Source organism: Raphanus sativus, chromosome 7 (assembly GCF_000801105.2).
Source record: "Raphanus sativus cultivar WK10039 chromosome 7, ASM80110v3, whole genome shotgun sequence".
NCBI lineage: Eukaryota > Viridiplantae > Streptophyta > Magnoliopsida > Brassicales > Brassicaceae > Raphanus > Raphanus sativus.
In genome coordinates this window covers 21,010,795-21,034,496 of record NC_079517.1, presented here as the reverse complement: position 1 = coordinate 21,034,496, position 23,702 = coordinate 21,010,795, and the positions used below count along the sequence as shown (strand labels likewise).

Below are 23,702 nucleotides of genomic sequence, written 5' to 3'. Positions count from 1 at the left end.
GTCAGTTTAGATTTGACAAAAGGTGGATTGGAGAGAATGGATTAATGGATTCCATAGAACGGGATGGTCGAGGCAGACGAGAGGACAAAGGGGGGGGGAATTGTGGAAAAAATTCATAATTGTCGTCATGAGATATCAGTTTGGCGAAAGGATAACCCGTCAAAGGGGAAGGAAAAAATCAGTACATTACAAAAGGCTCTCGAGGAAGTACAAAATGATATGACGAAATCGCATGACGAGGTGGTTGAGGTATCACGTAAACTGAAAGAGGCTTATAGAGATGAGAAACTTTATTGGGAACAAAAGAGCAGGAATACATGGCATATATATGGAGACAGGAATACAGAGTTTTATCATGCTTTAACCAAGCAGAGGAGGGTTCAAAATAGGATATCGGGTTTGCATAATGAGGAAGGGATTTGGACTAACTCAGAATTAGAAATCGAAAATATTGCAGTCAAATATTTTCGGAATCTGTTTAAGTCCACTTCCCCATCTGATTTTGATGGCTTTCTAGAAGAAATTCCTGCATCGGTTACAATGGACCAAAATAGGAAATTAACGGCTGTAGCTACGGAGAAGGAGGTGAGAGTGGCTTTGTTTATGATGCATCCTGAAAAGGCGCCGGGACCAGATGGGATGACGGCTCTGTTTTATCAACAATCGTGGTCGGTCATTAAATATGATCTGGTTAATATGGTTAATGACTTTTTAAGCTCTGGGAATTTCGATGATAGACTTAATTTGACGAATATCTGTTTAATTCCTAAGACTGCCCGGCCTAGTCGAATGACGGAGTTGCGGCCTATTAGTCTTTGCAATGTAGCTTATAAAATTATTTCAAAGGTTCTGTGTCAACGGTTAAAAGGTCTGCTTCCAAATCTAATTTCTGAAACACAGTCTGCTTTTGTCTCGGGGAGATTAATTTCGGATAATATTCTTATAGCTCAGGAGATGTTCCATGGCTTACGAACTAATAACGCCTGTAAAGAGAAATTTATGGCTATAAAGACGGATATGAGTAAAGCGTATGATAGGGTAGAATGGTCTTTTATGGAGAGACTTCTCCCGAAGATGGGTTTCTGCTCGATATGGGTGTCTCGAGTAATGAAGTGTATCTCATCGGTTCAATATAAGGTGCTGCTGAATGGACAACCCAAAGGACATATTGTTCCAGAAAGAGGGCTTAGGCAAGGGGATCCTATGTCCCCTTATTTATTTATTTTGTGTACGGAAGCGCTTATAGAGAATATAAAGAAACAAGAACGTGATAAGAAATTAACCGGATTAAAGGTATCTCGCGGGAGCCCAGCGATTTCCCAACTTCTTTTTGCGGATGATAGTTTGTTTTTCTGTAAGGCTACTTTGGCGGAATTTGGTGTTATCCCAAAGCTTCTTAAAGATTATGAGGCTGTTTCGGGGCAACTTATCAATTTTGATAAATCTTCTTTACAATTCGGGCACAAGGTTCCAGAACCAAATAAGAACGAAATTAAAGCCCAGTTAGGTATTAGCACGATTGGTGGAATGGGAAGCTATCTGGGTATACCTGAAAGCTTAGGGGGATCGAAGATTCAAGTGTTTGGATATGTCACTGAGAGGATTATAACCAGAAGGTTAATAACTGGACAGTTAGATTTGTTACTAAGGGTGGGAAAGAAGTGCTGATTAAATCGGCAGCTACTGCAATGCCGAATCACGTGATGTCTTGTTATAGATTACCAAAAGGGGTTACAAAGAAAATTACTGGTGCGATCTCCCATTTTTGGTGGGGAGGGAGTGGTAATAAGAGAGGAATTCACTGGCTTTCCTGAGACAAAGTGTGTAAACATAAGAATGAAGGGGGTTTGAGTTTTCGAGATATTCAAGACGTCAATACCGCACTTCTGGCAAAACAACTATGGCGGCTAATAGACAATCCAGAGTGTTTATTTTCAAAGGTTTTTAAAGGACGTTATTTTAAAAAAAAACAGATCCTTTGGATCCACACAGATCTTATTCACCCTCCTATGGCTGGAGAAGCATCTGTTCAGCTAGATCTCTGGTTAAAAAAAGGCTAATCAAAAGAGTGGGGAATGGACAGTCTATCTCAGTATGGACTGACCCATGGCTCCCTGCTCCTCGTCCGAGATCAGCAACACCAAAAAACATATCTCTGGATTTGTCTTCATCTCTTAAAGTGGACTACTTTATTGATCGGACAAATTTCTCCCGGAATGAGACTTTGCTTAATGAATACTTTCATTCTGATGATGTCACATTGATAAAAGGGCTGGCAATTAGTAGGTTCGGCAGGGTAGATACCATTGGTTGGGCTTTTACCGATTCTGGTAAATACACGGTTAAATCAGGTTTCAAGACAGAAGCGAAGTATCCTGATAAAGTCATTCAGGAGCTCCCGTTCGATCCAGATATTAATCCGTTATTGAGTCATACTTGGAAATTGAGGTGTCCGCCGAAGTTACAGCATTTTATTTGGCAAGTTATTAAAGGAATTATCCCAGTGGCAAATAATTTGAGGACTAGAGGTATTAATTGTGATCTACGGTGTAGTCTATGTGGTGCTGAAGAAGAATCCATCAATCATGTATTCTTTGAATGTCCACCGGCTATCCAGGTATGGGCATTGTCGAAAATACCTTCAGCCCCAGGTTTCTTTCCCGGTTTATCGGTTTTCTCTAATATCGATTATCTTTTTTGGAGATTACCGAAGGATTCAGATTTTAGATTCTTTCCGTGGATATTGTGGTATATATGGAAGAATAGAAACAGTAAAATTTATACAAACAGATCAGGTGATCCACAGGAAATCCTTAGGAAAGCAGAGGTGGAAGCAGTGATTTGGGCTGATGCCCAATTAATGGTTCCGGCTACAAACCAGACATCTCACATGGTTTCTGAAGATCGATCGTTAGAAGAATCAAGAGTTTGCTATATTGATGGAGCATGGAGGGAGCAAGACAAATTCTCAGGACAAGGGTGGTTCTGCAGAATGAATGGTTCAGCTGAGAAGATGATGGGTGCAATGAGTCTCCGAAGAAGCTTATCTGCTTTGCATGCTGAATGCGAAGCTTTGATATGGGCTATGAAGTGCATGAAGATTCTCAACTTTTCAGACGTAGTTTTCGCAACGGATTGTTCTCAACTGGTGAAGATGGTGTTATATCACCTGGAGAATGGCCAGCTTTTGCTACACACTTGGAGGAGCTCCAGCACAGTAAGACTTTCTTTCCTACCTTCAAGATTCGACATATTTCGAGGGCACAAAATCTAGTGGCGGACAAGCTGGCACGAGGTGCTAAAAGTTCCCCTTCTGCTATGTTCTATGTCGATTCTACGCCTCCGGTCTGGTTCTCTGGACAAGATGAGCATAGATAATAGTTTTAGTTTCATTGTTGTCAAAAAAAAAATAATAAACGATTTTCATTTGGAAAAGGAAATAAAATTGGAATGTTTTGTAATTCATTAAAAAGTTCAGGGGCAAGTTCCAAAACAGCCATCTGCTTTAATAGTATAGATGCGCAAGAAAGAAGATGAAATTACCCTTTTTCTTTTAACAAAAAGAGAAGACGTGTGTTCAGGTGTATTATTGGTCGATGAAATTTTTAGATTTTTCTTTTCATTCTTAACTGTTCCAGATTAATTATTTTGTAGAAAATTGATATTTTTAGAAAAGTTTTTATATCAAAAATTCTATTTTTTATTCTCTATAAATAGAGATTTGGTTCATTTAATTTGGATAAATATTTTTATTTTACTATAATGTTGTCATTATTTTCTAAATATACTTGAGTTTTTTTCATCCAAATGATTTTCATATTTCTTTTCTAAAATAAAATAATAAAAATCTATTTCGGATTTAGTTAAAAAATTATTTGGATTTTAAATATATTTTATTTGATTATTTTTTTCTATAAATAAAAATATAAAAAGAATATAAGATAAAATGGTGGAATAGAATATTAAATTTTATTACATAAAACTATTGTAAAGTTAAAAGTTAAATATATATTGAATTAATAGGTGGAATAAATAAGGTGATGTGGAATGTTAAAACTGTAATATATGGTGTTGAATAAAACATACAATTGTACATAGTCTTAGTATAATTAACTCAGTAGTATATAACAGTATTCGGTATAACTAGTATAATTCAGTACAACTAAGTTAGTAATACGCAGTATAACTTAGTACAACTAAGTCAATAATACTCGGTATAACTGAGTAAAATTAAGTTAGTAATACTCGGTATAACTTAGTACAATTAAGTCAGTAATACTCGGTATAACTAATTTGACAAGTATAGCAAAGATGTACAGTATAACATAGTTAGACCGGTATAACTAGTTATACCAGTATAGCCAGTTGTACGTCAATAATTAAAATTTAAAATTTAAAATTTAAAAGACCATAAATTTTGAAATTTTTGAAGTTTGAAATTTGGTTTTTTGAATTTTTAAATTCAAAAAAACAATAATTCAAAAATAAACAAAGGTAAATTTAGATTTTCATATTTTCATTAAAGAATAAAAGGTATTAATATTAGTGAGGGATATAGTAAATTTTTTTTTCTTATATAAGGATATATTAGATTTATACTGAGATTAGATGATGGCTCGTTTTCCTTTGAGGCAATTGCTCCATTGCCCTTAAATGTGATAGGCAAAATCCCTTATGGGTTCCGTCAATCGCCTATGCCCATCTGGAGTTAATGAGCGATGAAAAGACAAAAACACCCTTCATGGGCGAAATTAAAAAATTTTTTTTTTGCAAAATCGAATTGGTTTACTTGTTTAGACTGGTTTTGGTTGAGGTGGGTTTGGGATGAGTCAACCCAGATGGATAGCTCGGTTTCGGTTTGGAAAATCGAATTGGATTTCAGTTGAATTGATTGGAGTGGATCAATTAATAAAATTAAATGACAAAAAGAAATAGAAAGCTCCCAGCTCGACGTTGTCCCGATTTCCAATAGATCAAAGCTCCCTCTTTGATCCCAGCTCCTCCCGATATCTGATTGGCTTGAGTCGACGTTGGTAGATTCTCTAGGGACGCAGCCGGACGAAAAAATTTCCACCGGCGAGGCTTCCTTCAGACTAGAGTAGTAGGCCAGAATGCAGGTTCTCTTCTCCTCTCCCTCGATTTGCATTGGATAAAAAGTGTTTGTAGGGTTTGCAATTGGATATATATATGATTAATTTGAGATTTGGTATGTGAAACAATGCAAGCATATGGTTGAATGTATGAGATTGAGATATTGAGCTTATAGTACCTGAAACCTCAATTTCAATTGTAGTTGAAATAGAACTAGGTATAACTGATTAAAACCTAGTAGAACAAAGAGCACCTGGTATTAACTATAACTTTATTTTGTTGTTTTCGCAGGATGCAATGTCGAAACACTTGTGCTTACATTTCAAATTCAGAGATCGCATCTATTGTATAACCATCAAGACAACAGTGGAGGGGATAAATTTAGCAATGGTAGAAGAAATGTTGTATAAAAAGCTGAGGTTGGATGAAAGGAATGTAAAACTGGCGTTGAGGTACAAGCCGATGGTGGTTGGATGTGAAGAATCAAAAGAGTGCACAATTTGTGATGATGATTTGTTCGGTTACCTTCTTTCCATTGATAAAGACAACCATAGAAGTCTTTTGTTAGTGGAGGAGACGAGTAACTCGGATCAGTTAGATAAGCTGTCGAGGATGGCCGGAAGTTCGTTTGGTATGAATCACGAAGTGTTGCAGGGAAATGATGATAAAGTCGGACCTAACGCCATAACTCTGTACGTTGAAAAGGGGCAAGCAAATCAACAGAAGGAGGTGATACATGCAGAGAATGGTGACAATACAACACATGATGATTTTATGGATATACACAACACTGCAGCTGAGATGGATAGCAGTGCTTATATAGAAACCAATATGAGAGTTACGTATATTGAGCAGTCACCTTTACTAAAATGTAGTCAATTTATAGAGGAATGGGGAGACGGTTTGGGTCTGTTCAAGCTGAAGGAATTTCCAAACAAGAGATCACTTCAAAAGGTGGTGGATAGAGTTGCATTTGGCGAAAGCTTTCGTTATGCTATAAAAAAATCTGATCGTAAACGGTTGGTGTTAAAATGTTGTGATGAAAGCTGTAAATGGGGATTGCGAGCTGCGAGGATTCCAGAGACGGAAATTTTTTCTGTTAGGAGGTACGGGGGTGTGCATACATGCTCTGGACTAATCAAAGTAATAGCTGCAACATCAAGAGGAAAGGCTCTTCAGAATTAGTTGCAACTTTTTTTGAATGAGGAATATCCTGGAAAACTGAGGACTCCTGTTCCGAGAGATATCATGGATTTAATAAATTTAAAAATGGGTGTATCGGTATCTTACTCCATAACCTTGAGAGGGAATAATCTAGCTATGCGTGAGTTGCGTGGTAATTCAGAAGACAGCTACAAGATGTTGTATAGCTACTTGTACATGTTAGAGCAGGTTAATTTCGGAAGAACAACAAGGGTGGAGTTGGATGAGGCAGGTAAGTTCAAGTACCTTTTCATAGCTTTAGGAGCTTGCATTGAAGGGTTTAAGGTCATGAGGAAAGTGATTCTTGTGGATGCTACGTTTTTGAAGAACGGATATGGTGGTGTACTAGTATTTGCTAAAGCTCAAGATCCTAATTGTCACCATTATCCCCTCGCGTTTGGGGTACTCGACGGTGAGAATAATGCTAGTTGGACTTGGTTTTTCGAGATCCTTACAACTGTTATACCGGATTCTTCTGAAATAGTTTTTATGAGCGATAGGAATCAGAGCCTCATCACCGCTGTAGCTAATGTGTATCCACAATCTCACCATGGCCATTGTATATGGCATCTAGCTCAGAATGTGAGAAATCATGCTTGTAACACCATCAAAGCCGTAGTGGCATGGAGATTTATGGAGTTGGCTAGGTATTACACAGTGCATGAGTTCGAGACTGCTTATGCATCTTTTAAGGTGAGATATCCTTCAGCCTTCAAGTATGTGGAGGAGAACACTAACAGAGAAACATGGGTTAGGGTCTATTTTCCAGGTTGTAGATACAACTTGGACACTAGCAACAGTGTGGAGTCGATGAATAGCGCGTTTAGGGACGCAAGAAGTATGCCTTGATACCAATGTTGGATACAATAATCAAAAATATTTCTGACTGGTTTAATGAACATCGGAAGGACGCCGTGTCTGGATCGACTGATACCAAACTGGTTCCTCTGGTTGAGATCCATTTGCACAACTTATGGGGCAAAGCTGAAAAAACGCCAGTGCGTGAGCTTAATAGTTATGATCTTGAGTACGAGGTAACCGATACTGACGATGGGAAGGTTTATTTGGTGAACTTGACAGCGAAGACATGTAGCTGCAAGGTATATAATTATGAAAGGTTTATTTGGTGAACAGGACCATTTATCCTGTGCCGGACAAGTCTGAATGGAATGTACCAGATCACATCAAAGAGCTCCAGATCATACCTCCAAAAAAGCTAACGGGGAAGGGAAGGAAAAAGGTTAATAGGAATCCATCTGGTGGAGAACGACGTAAAAGGACACAAAATGTAAGGCGACCGAGGACAAATTCCGGGTTTAACTGGTTGTTGTTTGGAATGCGTACTAATAATCCAAGTGAACCAAACTAGATCTTTTGGTATGTTGCTTTTTGGGTATGTTGCTTTTGGTATGTTGAACTTGGAGTGTTGCTGTTGTTTTTGCTATCTTGGTTTTGGTATGTTGAACTTGGAATGTTGTTGTTGTTGTTTTTAATCGGATTTGGATAATTACTTGGAAAATTGGTATAACTAAGTATAACTAAGTATATCTTTTCCTGAATATACCCGAATTTCTTCTTTATAAATCTAATAAATGAAATAAATACTGCATCTTCTTCACATATCTCTCTCTTCTCTCGAGAGAGACTCTTCTACTTCTGAGGACAAAATATCGAAGATGCAAGGAGATGGTTCGGGATCGTCTATGAGAAGGCAAAATTCTGGAAGGAAATTGTGTTTCCGTCGCTTAGATGCTGAAATAAGACACGCTTGGACAGACAAGAATCCGGGGCGACGATTTTATGGTTGTCCGCGTTATAAGGTATCCTAACTGATGATAGAAATTTTGATCCGAGATTGAAAAATAAATGATTTACAATGGAATTTGTGGCAGGAGAAAAAATGGATGCAAGTACTTCAAATGGTTTGATGTAGAGGATGGTATAGAATGGCAAAAAATGGCTTTGATTGAAGCCTGGGATGAGATCCGAGAGCAGAGTAGAGTGATCGAACAGTTAACGAAACCATTGCAGAACTGACAAAAAATTTGGAGAGGATTCAACAAGAAGAGGAAATTGTTAGAGACTTTCAAAATCTCTATGTTTAATGTGAGAATGTTTAAGGGTTTAAGAACCTATGTATTCTCTGCGTTTACTTATGTTTCTTTGTTTTGAAATTTTCTGTGTATTGGAAAACCACGGATAACTAGTAAAACAAAGTGTTACTAAGGTAGTAAATAACAGATATTAACATGACATAATCCCCTCTAATCCAACACACATAATTGTTAATGCACAAGCACAATCACTTGACTAATTCATCAACATCACATTCATCGACAATACTAGTGAAAATAACAAATATTAACTAACATAATTCATCGACATCACATTTTCTCTTATGCATTATATAGTCTTTCCAAGATCACTTTCTTAATAAAGAGCAGCTTACAAAGTAGTACTCTATAATTCTCGTGATTTTAACAATATTCTTGCACTTATCAGTTATGCTTACATGGTAATGAGGAAAAATAACAAGTAAAACTTTATTCACAAATGTAAATTATACGTAAAACTAAAAAATGTTGAAATCACGAAAAATAGAACTATGAAGAAATTTGGTAACACCTGAAACTTCAGTAAAACTATGAGCAAATTTTTTTGGGGGAAAAAAATATTTTTTTGTGCCAAAGCGAAAATATTCAAAAATTTTCAATTATTTCTGTCAAAGTTAGATTCCCTCTGCTCTTTTCCTTTCTCGTGACTCTCTCTTTTGTCTCGTCAACTGTGCTCTGTCTACTCACTTTTGTCACTTCCCAAGCACTCTCTCTCTCTACTCTCTTCTCTCATCTCGTCCTCCCACTCCCACACACATCTCATAATCCATTATCTTTCCTCTCTATATTCTATCTACATCCACGATTTTACTCTTTCCCTTCCCCTTTACTGACCATGACTCATCCGTACGAAGAGAAAAAGGAGATGAAGAAGCTGAAGAAAAACTACGACATGTTAGGCTTCATTTCCGATGCCCAATATGGAATTCCTACCCGTTGCCCATGTGGTGGTGAAATCGAGACGGATGTGTCTCCACGACTTAGTATCGCCACGATTTCGATACCTTGCCTGGAAGTAGGTACTTCACCTGCAAGAATTATGAGGTAATTTTATTCTTTGTAGAAACTGTGTTAATCATACTGGGAGAAACTGTTTTATACTCTAGGTGAAACTGTGTTATACTCCGGGTGAAACTTTGTTTAGTCATACTGGGTGAAACTGTGTTATACTATGGGTGAAACTGTGTTTAGTCATACTGGGTGAAACTGTGTTATACTCTAGGTGAAACTATGTTTAGTCATACTGAGTGAAACTGAGGTATACTCTGGGTGAAACTATGCAGGACGATGGGATGCACTTTCGTCAGCCATGGGCTTTTGGTGTTGAGGGTGAAATGAGGCGCCTAAGGATGGAGGTCAATGATATGGCTGAAGAGATTGCTAAGCTTAAGAGGCTTATTACCTCGACCTCCCGTCCATGAGATGATGCTCTCAAATCTAAATACTGAATTCATGGATGTGCTAAAAAACTTTGTATTTCCCTATCTATTTCCAATTTCGGTTAATACAAGTCTTTGTTTGTTAAGACTTGTATAAGTGTCTCTGTCAAAACTTATGTTATAATTCAAGCTAGTCTTGAATCTTATCTAATATTAGAACTCTTATGTTATCTGATGTTCATTTTAAAATTTGTACTCTGTCCAAGAATTATAATGAAGATTCAGCTAATACCTACAATTCTATTAAATTTGTAGCTCTCACTTCATGGTCAACAATAACAACATAACAAAATAGTCATAACAACATAGTCATAACATAGTTAAAGTTCTAAATCCACATCACAAACTAGATAAACATCCAAAGACTTCGTTTGTCTACAAAATAAAAACATTTTTTTTGCCATTACAAACTAGATAAATCCACATCATAACATAGTTAAAGTTCTAAATCCACATCACAAACATAGGTTCTTCACTCGACTTCACTTAGCTTTTCTGTTTTTTGCCTTTCTCCAAAGACTTCTTGCGTTTCTGTCTTTTACCTTTCCCTTGTGATTCTGCTTCATCTACCTCTGCTGCTTTGCCTTGTGCTTCCTTGACAAACTCCTCAAGCGGGGCCAATCTCCCATCCAACTGGTCAACCTTCTTGTCAACTATCCTCAACAGTTTCATTGTTCTTTTCACCAACTTCATAACATCCCCTAGTTGAACTGACTGCTCACCTACATGTACTCCATCCTCTACTGTATCTTCAATCGGTTCTGGCTGTTTTGCACGTCCAGATACATCTTCGTCGAACATGTTTTTAAAAATATATTTTCGCCTGCATCCAGACACTTCTCCCAACTGTCCACAGCTATATCGGATACATCAACATCATCTTCATCTTCCAAAATCTCATCCAACAACCTTTCTTTTTGTGGAGTACAGGGGGGATGATGCTGTCAATAACCTGCCACAAACATAATTAATTTTTAAACTTATTCCATAGTTCTACCATAGTTCTACCACAGTTTCACTTTATTCCTATCCTAGTTCTACCACAGTTTCACTTTATTCCTATCTTAGTTCTATGATATCACTCAAATTACCCTAAAAAGTGAATTACTCTCTCAAATAAGAGGTTCAGATGTAGTACTTAGGGATCGAATCCACAAGGACTCTAGGATTATTTGAAGGTTCAATTAATTAGAAATAAAGATAGACTTAAGGTTTTATATGTTTTTAAGCAGTAAATATTAATGTGAACAAGGAAGTTGTTCAGTAACTGAAATGAAGGACTATAACATGTGCTCCGACTAAGTATTGACGGAATTTTTCGAAAGCATAAACCACTGCTAGTAACTCTTTTTCTGTGGTAGAGTAATTCCGTTGCGCTTCGTCGAGTGTGCGACTCGCATAGTAGATAGCGTGCAGCTTCTTATCTTTTTGTTGTCCTAGAACCGCTCCAACTGCGAAATCACTCGCATCGCACATAATCTCGAAAGGGAGATTCCAATCTGGGGGTTGTACGACTGGGGCAGTTATAAGAGACTTCTTCAGTGCTTCGAAAGCTTCCTTGCATTCTGGTGTAAAATCGAATTTAACTTCTTTGCACAAAAGATTATTCAGAGGTCTAGCAATTTTACTGAAATCTTGTATGGATCGTCTGTAAAATCCGGCATGTCCACGGAAACTCCTTATGTCTCTAACGTTTGTGGGTGTCGGTAGACCAGTCATTACTTCAATTTTAGCTCTGTCTACTTCTATTCCAGCTGTGAAAACTTTATGTCCAAGGACTATACCATCGTTTACCATGAAATGGCATTTTTCCCAGTTTAGGACAAGATTCTTTTCTTCGCATCTTTCCAATACCTTGCACAAGTTGTCTAGGCAATCCTTAAAACTTGATCCGTAAACCGAAAAATCGTCCATAAAGACTTCCATGAAATCTCCGATCATATCTGTGAATATTGACATCATGCAACGTTGGAAAGTGGCTGGTGCGGTACATAGTCCAAATGGCATTCTGCGATATGCAAATGTTCCGTAAGGACAAGTAAAAGTTGTCTTTTCCTGTTCTTCAGGATGTATCGGTATCTGGAAAAATCCCGAATATCCGTCAAGAAAACAATAATATTTATGGTTGGCCAGTCTTTCTAGCATTTGATCGATGAAAGGTAAGGGGAAATGGTCTTTCCTAGTAGCAGCATTCAGTTTCCTGTAATCAATACACATTCGATGTCTAGTGACAGTGCGTGTAGGGATAAGTTCATCTTTATCATTTTTAACCACTGTGATCCCACCTTTCTTTGGTACAACATGCACAGGGCTTACCCATTTACTGTCTGAGATAGGATATATAACTCCAGCATCCAGAAGTTTAATTATTTCCTTTTTCACTACCTCTTTTAGGTTTGGATTGAGTCTCCTTTGCTGTTCTATAGATGTTTTTGCATCTTCTTCGAGGTGGATACGGTGCATGCAAAGGTCAGGAGCTATTCCGGGAATATCATCGAGAGAATACCCGATCGCTCTCCGATACTTACGCAGTTTGTTCAAAAGGAGAGCAAGCTCTCCATTCGTGAGATTGGCATTAACAATGACAGATATGATTTATCGCAAAGGAATGCGTATTTCAGGCCAGCTGGAAGTGGTTTCAGTTCAACCTTGGGTGCTTTTTCTTTAGTCCAGTTGGTCGATGAAGAAGATGATCGATCAATAATTTCCCTAAGGTATTGATCCATAATGATTTCAGAATCATCAGTTTCTTCATTTGCGATTCCGATACTTGCGTCCATAAGGTTCGCATAATCTTCTATTCTGCTATCTACGTTCAAAATTTCTTGTTCATCAGGAGTGAATGTGTCTTCTGATGAATTGGCAGCACATATATCCATAAGGTATTCTTTTTCTAGCTCAGAAACTTCTTCTGTGTAAAAGGCGTGATTGTCTATCAGAGGACGTTTTACTAGCTTTTCCATGTCGAAGTTCATTGATATATCTCCGACATTTAAGTTAATCTTTCCTCCTTTACAATCTATGATTGCTCCTGCTGTAGCCAAAAAGGGCCGACCTAATATAAGGGGGTCTTTCGGCACTTGTTTATACTTTAGTACAACAAAATCTGTTGGTATGAAGCAATCATCAATTTTGACTGGTACATCTACGAGGATTCCCTCAGGTACCCTAATAGAACGATCAGCTAGAACTAACGTGATAGGCGTTGGAACAAATTCATTATAACCTAGTGAAACTGCCACAGAGTACGGCATGAGGTTTTCACTAGAGCCAAGATCACAAAGAGATCGAGGAAAACGTGCGTTTTGTATCTTGCAATCTAGGACAAAACTACCAGGGTCAGTCCTTTTGATTGAAGTTTCTCCTTGTATCATCGCACTTACTTCCTCTGACACCATCATAACGCTTTGTTCTCCACTCGAGGATATCATATCTTTTATGTACTTTTTCACCGAGGGGGCTATCTTAAGGGCGTCACTGAGAGACATCTCGAGAGTGATTTTGTCGAAGGCCTTTTTGCAGATTGCATGTTCCAATGCCTTCTTAGTTTGTGGTTTGTTTGGAGGAAATGGGGGAGGGGTTCTATAGACTCTTTCAGTTCCGGTAGATTGTGTATTGCAATCGTTGGTGTTGCCAGACGGTCGATCGTTTTCCTTCCCAGAGGATCGATCGATATTTGGTACGTCTAGATGATCGACTTCGACTCGGCATCGGGATTCTCTTTTTCTAAGTCTACAGTTCTTCCCTGGTCCTGTTTATTTGAAAAATTTCTTATTTGTTCTGATGTTCTTGAGTCAGAATCATTGTCAAGAAGCTCTATGGGGTTGGAATTGCTTTTTCCTGCGTTATCAATGATTTTTTTATTGCTGGTATCGTCTCTGGCATTTGTTTCAAGGCGTTTTCCGCTTCGTAACATCACGGCATATACCCGGCGTTTTGCCCCAGGGTTAGCATCGGTCCTTCCAGGAAGACGACCTGTCTCTCTTTTTAGAGTAGTTGTCAGGTTAGCAATTTGGTCTTCCATTCCCCGTAGGTGTTCAATTAATGAATCCATCTTCTGATTTAGTTCACCGTAAATACTGTTTATTTTCCCATTGAATTCGGATTTCATTTTACGGTTTCCTGTAAGGGCTTGTTTTAGGTTGTACTTCTCTCTCCCAGTACGAGACTGTATACAGATCTCATAGTCTCGTGTAAAGCTGTCGACGTTAAACACAGAATGAGGATCAGTAGTATCTAATTTTTCTATAAAGTCGAGCTCATCTTCTGATATAGCAGGAGTTTTATTGTAGTACTGGCACAGTCTAGGTGGGTTTAGATCTGTTAGGAGGGAATGAAGCGAATTTATAGAATTATTTATCTCAGCTAACTCAGTATTTTCTATCGAGTTTACAGCTTTTTCTTTTTCTTAATTCATCTCTTCATAAGATCTTCTTGTTGCCATGTTTTCGATTAAGCGTCTTGCTTCCATAGGATTTCTAGTAACAAAATTCCCTTCGCTTGCTGTATCAAGCGTTGTCTTATAGCTCACAATAACACCTTTGTAAAAGATCTTCAGAAATTGTGGTTCTGGATAACCATGGTGGGGGCATTCGAGTTCATAACTCTTGAATCTTCCCCAAGCGTTTTTGAATGATTCCTGAGGATTTTGACGGAAGGTAGAGATTCGCTTCCTTACTTCCCAGTAACGAGCATCGTCGAAGAATCTCTTAAGAAAAGTGTTTCTAATCTCCTTCCAACTAGTCAGGGATCCTTTTGGTAGACAGTTTAACCATCTCAAAGCTTCCCCTTCTAGTGAAAATTGGAAAAGTCTGCAACGAATGTATTCGTCTGGAATTAACTCCTCTAGACCTTCGATGTGGTCTTGTGGATGTTCTAAGGAAGATATTTTAAAAGGGTTTCGACGCACCATATTATAGTAATCAACATCAAACTTGGTTTTCGTGGTGACGTCGTCAGGTACTCTAATAGCAGACCTATTGGAATAGGTCCTACTGGGGTTTAAGTAGTCTTGCAAGGGCAATTTAATTTATTTACCTATGTTTAAGGTAGAGTTTGACTTAACAGGGATTTCAGTCCCTTGTTTTTCATTAGTTTGGCTAGAAATGTTGCTTGATTGACCTATTGGTTCAGTTTGGACTACTTTCTCATTATCAGCATCGGTAAGAGGGTACTTACCTGCTTCCGGCTGGGTGGTATCGATCGATAAAGTTTCAGATGAAACGATCGATTCTTCTGTATCTGTGCCGCTCGATTGACAATGTTCCGTGTCGATCGATGCTTGGCCGACATCTGTACTCTCCATCCTTTGTGTTGTAAAACAAAAGAATAGAAAAATTAGCAAAAGTAACAAAGTCTATGCTAAATCCTAAATTAAATCAAAAAGTAATAAGAAAGAGTCCCGGCAACGGCGCCAAATTTGATATCACTCAAATTACCCTAAAAAGTGAATTACTCTCTCAAATAAGAGGTTCAGATGTAGTACTTAGGGATCGAATCGACAAGGACTCTAGGATTACTTGAAGGTTCAATTAATTAGAAATAAAGATAGACTTAAGGTTTTATATGTTTTTAAGCAGTAAATATTAATGTGAACAAGGAAGTTGTTCAGTAACTGAAATGAAGGTTGTTTCTTAATGAGGAAAATAGCTAGATCCAGGTATTTCTCAGGTATGAATTTATGCAGTTTGAAAGTGACATTAGGGCTTTAGTCCTTTAAACTCAAGCAATTGGTACGACCAGTAGGGTCTCCTTTACTAGATCCCGGATCTCAACTGTTGTTTGTTGATCTCGGAAAAGAGTCGATCGATACGACTTTCGTCTAATCGATCGATACACCTTTCAAACAACCGATCGCTACAACGATGGTTGTATCGATCGATGGTAATTCTAGCAAGCGTTATCGATTTGGTTGAAAACGTTCTCTAATGATCTAGACCACCTTTCGCATGTGTCTAGTCAGTTAGATCACTTTAGTTTATTTCAGGGTATTGAGAGTATACAGTTGGTTATCTCTTCAATCCTAAGATCTAGATTTAAGGGTGATCAATCCTAAATCTAGTATTAAGAATAACTAAAGTGAAAAGACTAATTTAATCATTCTAACAATTGTCACAATCTCATCATAAGATTCACCCTTATGAGAAACCTAAATCTAACAATTAGGTTTACTCAGACATATTCATGAGAGACAAAGTCATGATGGTTTGAATAAAACTTAATATGAAATAAGGAACACAAGAGTAATGAGTAAGATAAAAAGGGAGTTCAAGATCTTCTCTGTTTTGCAGTCTCAGATCTATCTCTCCAACTCTAACTCTTCTCCTAAGGTAGCCAAATTGCTTCTCTTCTCCACTAGGTCTCTAGGCAAGTCTGCCTCTAAAATGATACAAAACCCTAGTATATAAAGCCTAACAGGCGGCCAGGGACTAATTGTGTAAATAGCACACTTTGTGATACTTGAAAATCTTCTAAATCGTGATCCATCGAATGGCTTAATGTCGATCGACACTCTTCGATATCTGTCGATCGATTTAATTGACTCTAATCGTCCGATCTCGCATGATTCCTATCGGTCGATTCTTCATTCGTGAGAATACTCCAAAAATGCCTTAAAAGTATTGCTTTCTTCAATTAAGTACATGTGCCTGAAAATACTCTAAAATACTTTGAAAACGTAGTAAATATGATTGAAAAGTCTCATATACCATGGCTAAAAATGGGTGAAATTCATGGTATATCAACTCCCTCAGACTTATTCTTTTGCTTGTCCTCAAGTAAAACAAATGGTAGTCTCTCCGAAAGAGGTTTGAAAACAACATGACTCTATTTTTGAAAACTTAAAAATCCTCACTTCTTCGTCATAAGAATCCAGATGGTCTCAACTACAAACGCACGTTTATACCTTATCCTAGTTTAGCAACCAAATTCATCTATCCAACAACTTAGCAGATCTTGTCTAAAAATTCCCTTTACTAACCTCATTTCTTTACGTAAGATAAAAGTGCATGCTTTACCTTGGGAGTATCGATCAAAAGACACATGAATTCAACTCAAACAAGTTTTCTGAGCAGGTAGTCTTTTCTGATCATTTTCTCCCCTCTTCTCTGTATCTCTTATTAGTTTCGATTTCAATAGATCTTGATGCCACAAAGGTCATCTAATCTATCTTATTGACATTTGAATTGTAACTCATACATTTTTGACAAAGTGTAGCGAATAATGGGGTATTTGGTAATTTACCTATCCCTCGTTTCCACAATGTGTGATCATTCTTGAGTTTTAGAATACTGGGATCGCAGGAGATACTCCTACCCCTCTGCCTCTCAAGAAATCATATCAATCTTTTCTTTATAAACTTAGATCTTGAGATGCCGAAGAGAGAAGGAAGGAAACCAGAATTGCACAGACTTGTACCTTTTCAGTCTTGTAGGAGGATTCCGATCCGATGTATACCAAGCCCCAAGACAAGCTAAGATAGTCAGTATTAGGTTGGAGGTTAGCTTCAGTTCCTTTAAACAATCTGGGCAAGTGTGGCTAACTGACAGGTTGATCCACTTTGGTATCTCTAGTGCAATCTGTGGTTAATAGGTCTAGAGTAGTGCCAAAGAGTGGTTTAGAAAATAAAAATTTATATTTCCTTTTTGACTCGAAAAACAATTTTATTTTTGAAAAATAGATGATAAAAGATAAATGTTAGTAACACCCTCCCCCAGACTTAAATTACACCGTCCCGGTGTAATAATAAGTAGGAGAAGTATAAATAGAAAATGTTAGAAGTGTAGATATTGAAGCAAAGTGTCGTACCTTTCTGTCTTTCCCGTCGATCGATGTACCGGAGATGGTATCGATCGACAGGTGAAGACAGAATGTGTGATAATGTGTTAGCACGGAACTCACTCACTCGTCTAGCTTGGCTCTCAAGTTAGCTCTGTTGTCAGTCCAAACACAAAGAAAATTAAACATACGAAATAGTGCAAAAGCATAAAACATAGATAAGTTTAAAACATAAATCCTGCAAATCCGAAACATAAAAAGAAAAAGTCTGAAAGATATAGAGAAGAGATAAGAAGGCTAGTCGGTGGCCTCCTCGTCCTCCTCCTGCTGGTACTGGTGAGATGGTCCTGGGTCTGCCGCTCTGACACTCCTCCTGCTCGCACATGGGGGTCGCGTGACTCTAGCCCAGATGGCTCGAAGAGCACTCACGACCGTCCTCTGAAAGTCTGCCTCAGGCATCGGGACGTCTGGTATGTCCGGGAAGTCAGGAAGGGGAGCTGCGTGTGCTGCCTGCGATCCTCCAACACCACGCTCCATCGGTTCCTGGCGAGACTCGGTGGTGAGATCCAATAGGAACTCGTCGTCGGGCCTGAACCGGATCCTGTCGACCTGATGGTCGAAGTCAGTGAGTGCGGCATGCGGGAGCTGAAACATACGGAAACGGCGGTCAATCCTGAAGAACCAGAGAAGGCTCTCCTTGAGCCAGCCGCAGTTCATCAGGTGCTGCTCGTCCATGAAGAGATGGCGGCGGTCTGCGGTACTCCTGTCCAGACGGACACCACATAACTCAAAGATCGGTGTGAGAAGACTTCCCACGCTCTCCTTCTTCCTACCCGAACCCGAGAAGGGTTTCTTCTTCAGTGAGATCAGATGCTCGGCGAAGAGAGCTCCAAGGTTGGGGACTACCAGTCCCGCAGTGTCGAGGTGAGAGAGATCGACCAGTCCGTTCACCGCTGGGAAGAGCAGTGAGAGATCATGTAGGCGCACCTTGTTGGGCTCCATCTTGCACAACAGAGTGTTGGCAATAGCTCGTAGGAAGTAGCGGAGCGTCGGGTGACGAACGTCGGACTGAGTTGCTGAGCCGCTCCAGCTGCCTGTGCCTATGATCTTCCAGAAGTCGCTCGCACCAGGGAGAGGCGAGAACCTGCAAGATGTCGCATCCCCCAAAACCGAAGATGCCGCAGAGCTGGGGGATGGTGATAGAGTATCTCTTCCCTCTAGCAAAGAAAGAGAGAACGCCGTCGCCCGCTACTTTAGGACCGTCATGGCGGTAGGTGAGACGGACAGAGGCCATGAACTGGCGCACTAACGGGACGTGGAGGTCGTAGGCGTGTGTGGCTATGGTGCCCAGGCCGAGCTGAGCAATCATCGCGTACAGATCATCCTGGATCCGCATCTTGTGTATGACCTCCGGGTCAATGAAGCGTGTGGGCTCGATGTCGACATCGATCCAGGTGTTGTAGTGCAAGCTGTCGTAGTCGTCCCACTGCTCTGTGAGCTCTCTATCGAGACACTCGCTGCTGGAGATGATCTTCTTCGGGTCTGAGAAGTCGAGACCCTCTCTGTAAGCGATGGGGATCATATCCTCATGTGGCCATGGAGGCCTCTCGTCGTCCCTCGGGACTCGTGGTTGCCGGCGGTTTGAAGGGCCAGCGGGATCACTCCTCCTCTTCGTCCTCCTCTCTCTCTCAGTGTCCGAATCTGTGCTCATCTGAAAAGAAAAGTAAAACGAGTAAGTTAGCGTTGGTTCGCGAAAAGGAGTCATATCGACCGATGCACAATCGTGTGTGTCGATCGATAGATTAGATCAATGTTCATCAGAAAATCGGAAATCGATCGACAGGACAAAGTCTTTGTCGATCGATAGCGACTCGCGAAACCTGCAATTCAACAGTTCATACGAAAACGAATCGAAAGAGAGGATTGGAGCAAAACAAACTATCCTAGCACTTAGATAACCAGTTTAAACATCTAAAACGACCTAGAATTGCACCAAATCAACCCGATTTTCCCCAATTCAAAACCCAAACCCTAGGGTTTCAATCCAAAGAGAATTTCGGACCAATACCTTGGAGAATGAGAGAAATGCTAATGGAAACAGATGGAGAACTTGAAATCGAGTGGTTTTGGGCAAAGAAACAATGGAAATCGTCAAGAAACGAGAGAGAAAAGGGAGTTTTAGAATTCGGCTAGGGTTTGCGAAATAAGGGAAGAAGAGGCGGATGTCGAGTTAAATGAGAAGTTGCCTCGACATCCCCGTGTCGATCGATACAATTTGGTTGATATCGATCGATTTTATGCAAATGTGAAAGTAAATGCTTAGAAAATAATTTAAATGTTACTAACTAAAAAGTAAAATTTCTAACTAAAAGAATTAAGTAAAAATAAATATAAATAAGAATTAAAAAAATAAAAATAAAATAAAAATAAAATTAAAATAAGAATGAAAGATTAAATGAAAAATGAATTAAAAATAAAGAGATAAAAAGAAAAATGGGTTGCCTCCCATTCAGCGCTTAGTTTAAAGTCTTTAGCTCGACTTAGGATAACTGTATTTAGTTATCACCGGGTGGTAGCAGCGGAAGGGGCTTTATATCTGGTGGTTTGGCCCAATAATGTTTTACTCGCTGCCCATTTACTGTGAACTCGTCGCCTTCTTCACTAACGATCGTTAGTGCTCCGGAAGGTTTTACTTCCTTGATGGTAAAAGGTCCTGACCAACGAGATCTTAGTTTTCCAGGGAAAAGGTTTAATCTGGAGTTATATAGGAGAACTTGATCATTCGGTTCAAAGTGTCTAGATATGATCTTCTTATCGTGATAAGCTTTTGTTCGTTCCTTATATAACTTCGAATTTTCATATGCCAAATGTCGTATTTCATCGAGCTCGTTGAGCTGAATTAGACGTCTCTCGGCAGCTGGCTTAATATCAAAATTTAGTAATTTGGTTGCCCAGGCTGCCTTGTGCTCCAGTTCAACTGGTAAATGGCATGATTTTCCATAAAGTAAGTGAAAGGGTGTCGTTCCCAGTGGTGTTTTGTAAGCGGTCCGATATGCCCATAAGGCATTGTCTAGTTTGCGAGACCAATCTTTCCTATCTATTCGAACGGTCTTCTCCAAGATTTCCTTGATTTGTCTGTTCGAAACTTCCACTGGTTTGTGGGTGATAAGGTGTAGCCACTCGATGATGGACACCATTTTTCTCAAGTAATCGGTCGAAAACTTTGTTGATGAAGTGTGATCCACCGTCACTAATGACTATTCTAGGAACTCCAAATCTTGGGAAGATAATGCTCTTGAAAAGTTTGACAACGACAGATGCATCATTTGTTGGAGAAGCAACTGCCTCGACCCATTTTGAAACGTAATCTACAGCGACCAGGATATATTTGTTGCCATAAGAAGATGGGAAAGGACCCATAAAATCTATTCCCCAACAGTCGAAGACTTCTACTTCCAAGATAAAGTTTTGTTCCATCTCATGTCTCTTGCTTATTTTTCCTCTCCTCTGACATCTGTCGCATTGTGCTATATGAGCGTGGACATCGCGAAATGTTGTTGGCCACCAAAATCCCGCTTGGAGAATTTTGGAAACTGTTTTAAAAGTGGCGAAATGTCCTGCGTAGTCAGAGCTATGACATTGGTAAATAATGTTCGGAATTTCAGCTTCAGAGACGCATCTTCTATATATGCCGTCAGAACAGTGCTTGTAGAGATAGGGCTCGTCCCAATGGTATCTCCGAACTTCACGAAAGAATTTCTTTCTTTCATAACCTTTTAAATTTTCTGGTTCAAAATCAGCGGCTAAATAGTTGACTATATCGGCATACCAGGGTCGATCTTTGATGTCCCGTCCAATCGCATTTGTTTCTTGTATAGAGACGTCAGATGAGTTATGATTCAAAGCATTACAGGCAACTTTAACTGGTAAGTCAATAAGTTCTGTTAATGTTCTGTTGCTGATGGATACGATTGATCCTGAATCAGTAGTGTCGGCTTTCAATTTGTCATTTGATTCGTCCAGTGATCCGTCAGATATGAGCGATATGTGACCTATGAATGACGTGTCCAAAAGAGCGATATTCTCTGTAGGGAAAAAATCGTCTATAGGAACTTTATCCTCAATTCGAATCCTGGAAAGATGATCAGCGACACCGTTGTCTACTCCTCTTTTATCTTTGATCTCAATATCGAATTCTTGGAGTAGTAAGATCCATCTTATGAGTCTTGGTTTAGCATCTTTCTTCTGCATTAAATATTTGATAGCAGCATGATCAGTGTGGACTATAACATGTGCTCCGACTAAGTATTGACGGAATTTTTCGAAAGCATAAACCACTGCTAGTAGCTCTTTTTCTGTGGTAGAGTAATTCCATTGCGCTTCGTCGAGTGTGCGACTCGCATAGTAGATAGCGTGCAGCTTCTTATCTTTTCGTTGTCCTAGAACCGCTCCAACTGCGAAATCACTCGCATCGCACATAATCTCGAAAGGGAGATTCCAATCTGGGGGTTGTACGACTGGGGCAGTTATAAGAGACTTCTTCAGTGCTTCGAAAGCTTCCTTGCATTCTGGTGTAAAATCGAATTTAACTTCTTTGCACAAAAGATTATTCAGAGGTCTAGCAATTTTACTGAAATCTTGTATGAATCGTCTGTAAAATCCGGCATGTCCAAGGAAACTCCTTATGTCTCTAACGTTTGTGGGTGCCGGTAGACCAGTCATTACTTCAATTTTAGCTCTGTCTACTTCTATTCCAGCTGCGGAAACTTTATGTCCAAGGACTATACCATCGTTTACCATGAAATGGCATTTTTCCCAGTTTAGGACAAGATTCTTTTCTTCGCATCTTTCCAATACCTTGCACAAGTTGTCTAGGCAATCCTTAAAACTTGATCCGTAAACCGAAAAATCGTCCATAAAGACTTCCATGAAATCTTCGATCATATCTGTGAATATCGACATCATGCAACGTTGGAAAGTGGCTGGTGCGTTACATAGTCCAAATGGCATTCTGCGATATGCAAATGTTCCGTAAGGACAAGTAAAAGTTGTCTTTTCCTGATCTTCAGGATGTATCGGTATCTGGAAAAATCCCGAATATCCGTCAAGAAAACAATAATATTTATGGTTGGCCAGTCTTTCTAGCATTTGATCGATGAAAGGTAAGGGAAAATGGTCTTTCCTAGTAGCAGCATTCAGTTTCCTGTAATCAATACACATTCGATGTCCAGTGACAGTGCGTGTAGGGATAAGTTCATCTTTATCATTTTAACCACTGTGATCCCACCTTTCTTTGGTACAACATGCACAGGGCTTACCCATTTACTGTCTGAGATAGGATATATAACTCCAGCATCCAGAAGTTTAATTATTTCCTTTTTCACTACCTCTTTTAGGTTTGGATTGAGTCTCCTTTGCTGTTCTATAGATGTTTTTGCATCTTCTTCGAGGTGGATACGGTGCATGCAAAGGTCAGGAGCTATTCCGGGAATATCATCGAGAGAATACCCGATCGCTCTCCGATACTTACGAAGTTTGTTCAAAAGGAGAGCAAGCTCTCCATTCGTGAGATTGGCATTAACAATGACAGGATATGATTTATCGCAAAGGAATGCGTATTTCAGGCCAGCTGGAAGTGGTTTCAGTTCAACCTTGGGTGCTTTTTCTTTAGTCCAGTTGGTCGATGAAGAAGATGATCGATCAATAGTTTCCCTAAGGTATTGATCCATAATGATTTCAGAATCATCAGTTTCTTCATTTGCGATTCTGATACTTGCGTCCATAAGGTTCGCATAATCTTCTATTCTGCTATCTACGTTCAGAATTTCTTGTTCATCAGGAGTGAATGTGTCTTCAGATGAATTGGCAGCACATATATCCGTAAGGTATTCTTTTTCTAGCTCAGAAACTTCTTCTGTGTAAAAGGCGTGATCGTCTATCAGAGGATTTTTTACTAGCTTTTCCATGTCGAAGTTCATTGATATATCTATGATATTTAAGTTAATCTTTCCTCCTTTACAATCTATGATTCCTCCTGCTGTAGCCAAAAAGGGCCAACCTAATATAAGGGGGTCTTTCG

At 39.2% G+C, this 23,702-nt stretch overlaps 2 protein-coding genes and 1 non-coding gene across 3 annotated transcripts; all 3 read left to right on the top strand.

Moving 5' to 3' along the window:
• Nucleotides 1-219: 219 nt before the first annotated feature.
• LOC130498081 (uncharacterized) lies at nucleotides 220-6,276 on the top strand. The gene is made up of 4 exons (XM_056991427.1): nucleotides 220-1,616; nucleotides 1,718-1,782; nucleotides 1,974-3,217; nucleotides 5,383-6,276. Exons 1-4 carry the CDS (start codon nucleotides 220-222, stop codon nucleotides 6,274-6,276), a joined length of 3,600 nt encoding a protein of 1,199 aa, XP_056847407.1.
• Nucleotides 6,277-6,360: 84 nt separating this feature from the next.
• Nucleotides 6,361-7,143, top strand: LOC108858709 (protein FAR1-RELATED SEQUENCE 8-like). The gene has a single exon (XM_018632591.1). The coding sequence runs from the start codon at nucleotides 6,361-6,363 to the stop codon at nucleotides 7,141-7,143; it is 783 nt and encodes a 260-aa protein (XP_018488093.1).
• Nucleotides 7,144-14,421: 7,278 nt separating this feature from the next.
• Nucleotides 14,422-14,528, top strand: LOC130498192 (small nucleolar RNA R71). The gene has a single exon (XR_008937113.1). It is a non-coding gene; the product is annotated as a small nucleolar RNA R71 (small nucleolar RNA).
• The last annotated feature ends 9,174 nt before the right edge of the window (nucleotides 14,529-23,702 follow it).

Excerpts from the sequence above, each read along its gene's own strand:
- LOC130498081 (XM_056991427.1), top strand. The coding sequence starts at position 220 with ATGACGAAATCGCATGACGAGGTGGTTGAGGTATCACGTAAACTGAAA. Across the intron at positions 1,617-1,717 it reads GAGAGGATTATAACCAGAAG|ATTACCAAAAGGGGTTACAA; the intron begins GTTAATAACTGG and ends GTCTTGTTATAG. Across the intron at positions 1,783-1,973 it reads TTTTTGGTGGGGAGGGAGTG|ATCCTTTGGATCCACACAGA; the intron begins GTAATAAGAGAG and ends AAAAAAAAACAG.
- LOC108858709 (XM_018632591.1), top strand. The coding sequence starts at position 6,361 with ATGGGTGTATCGGTATCTTACTCCATAACCTTGAGAGGGAATAATCTA.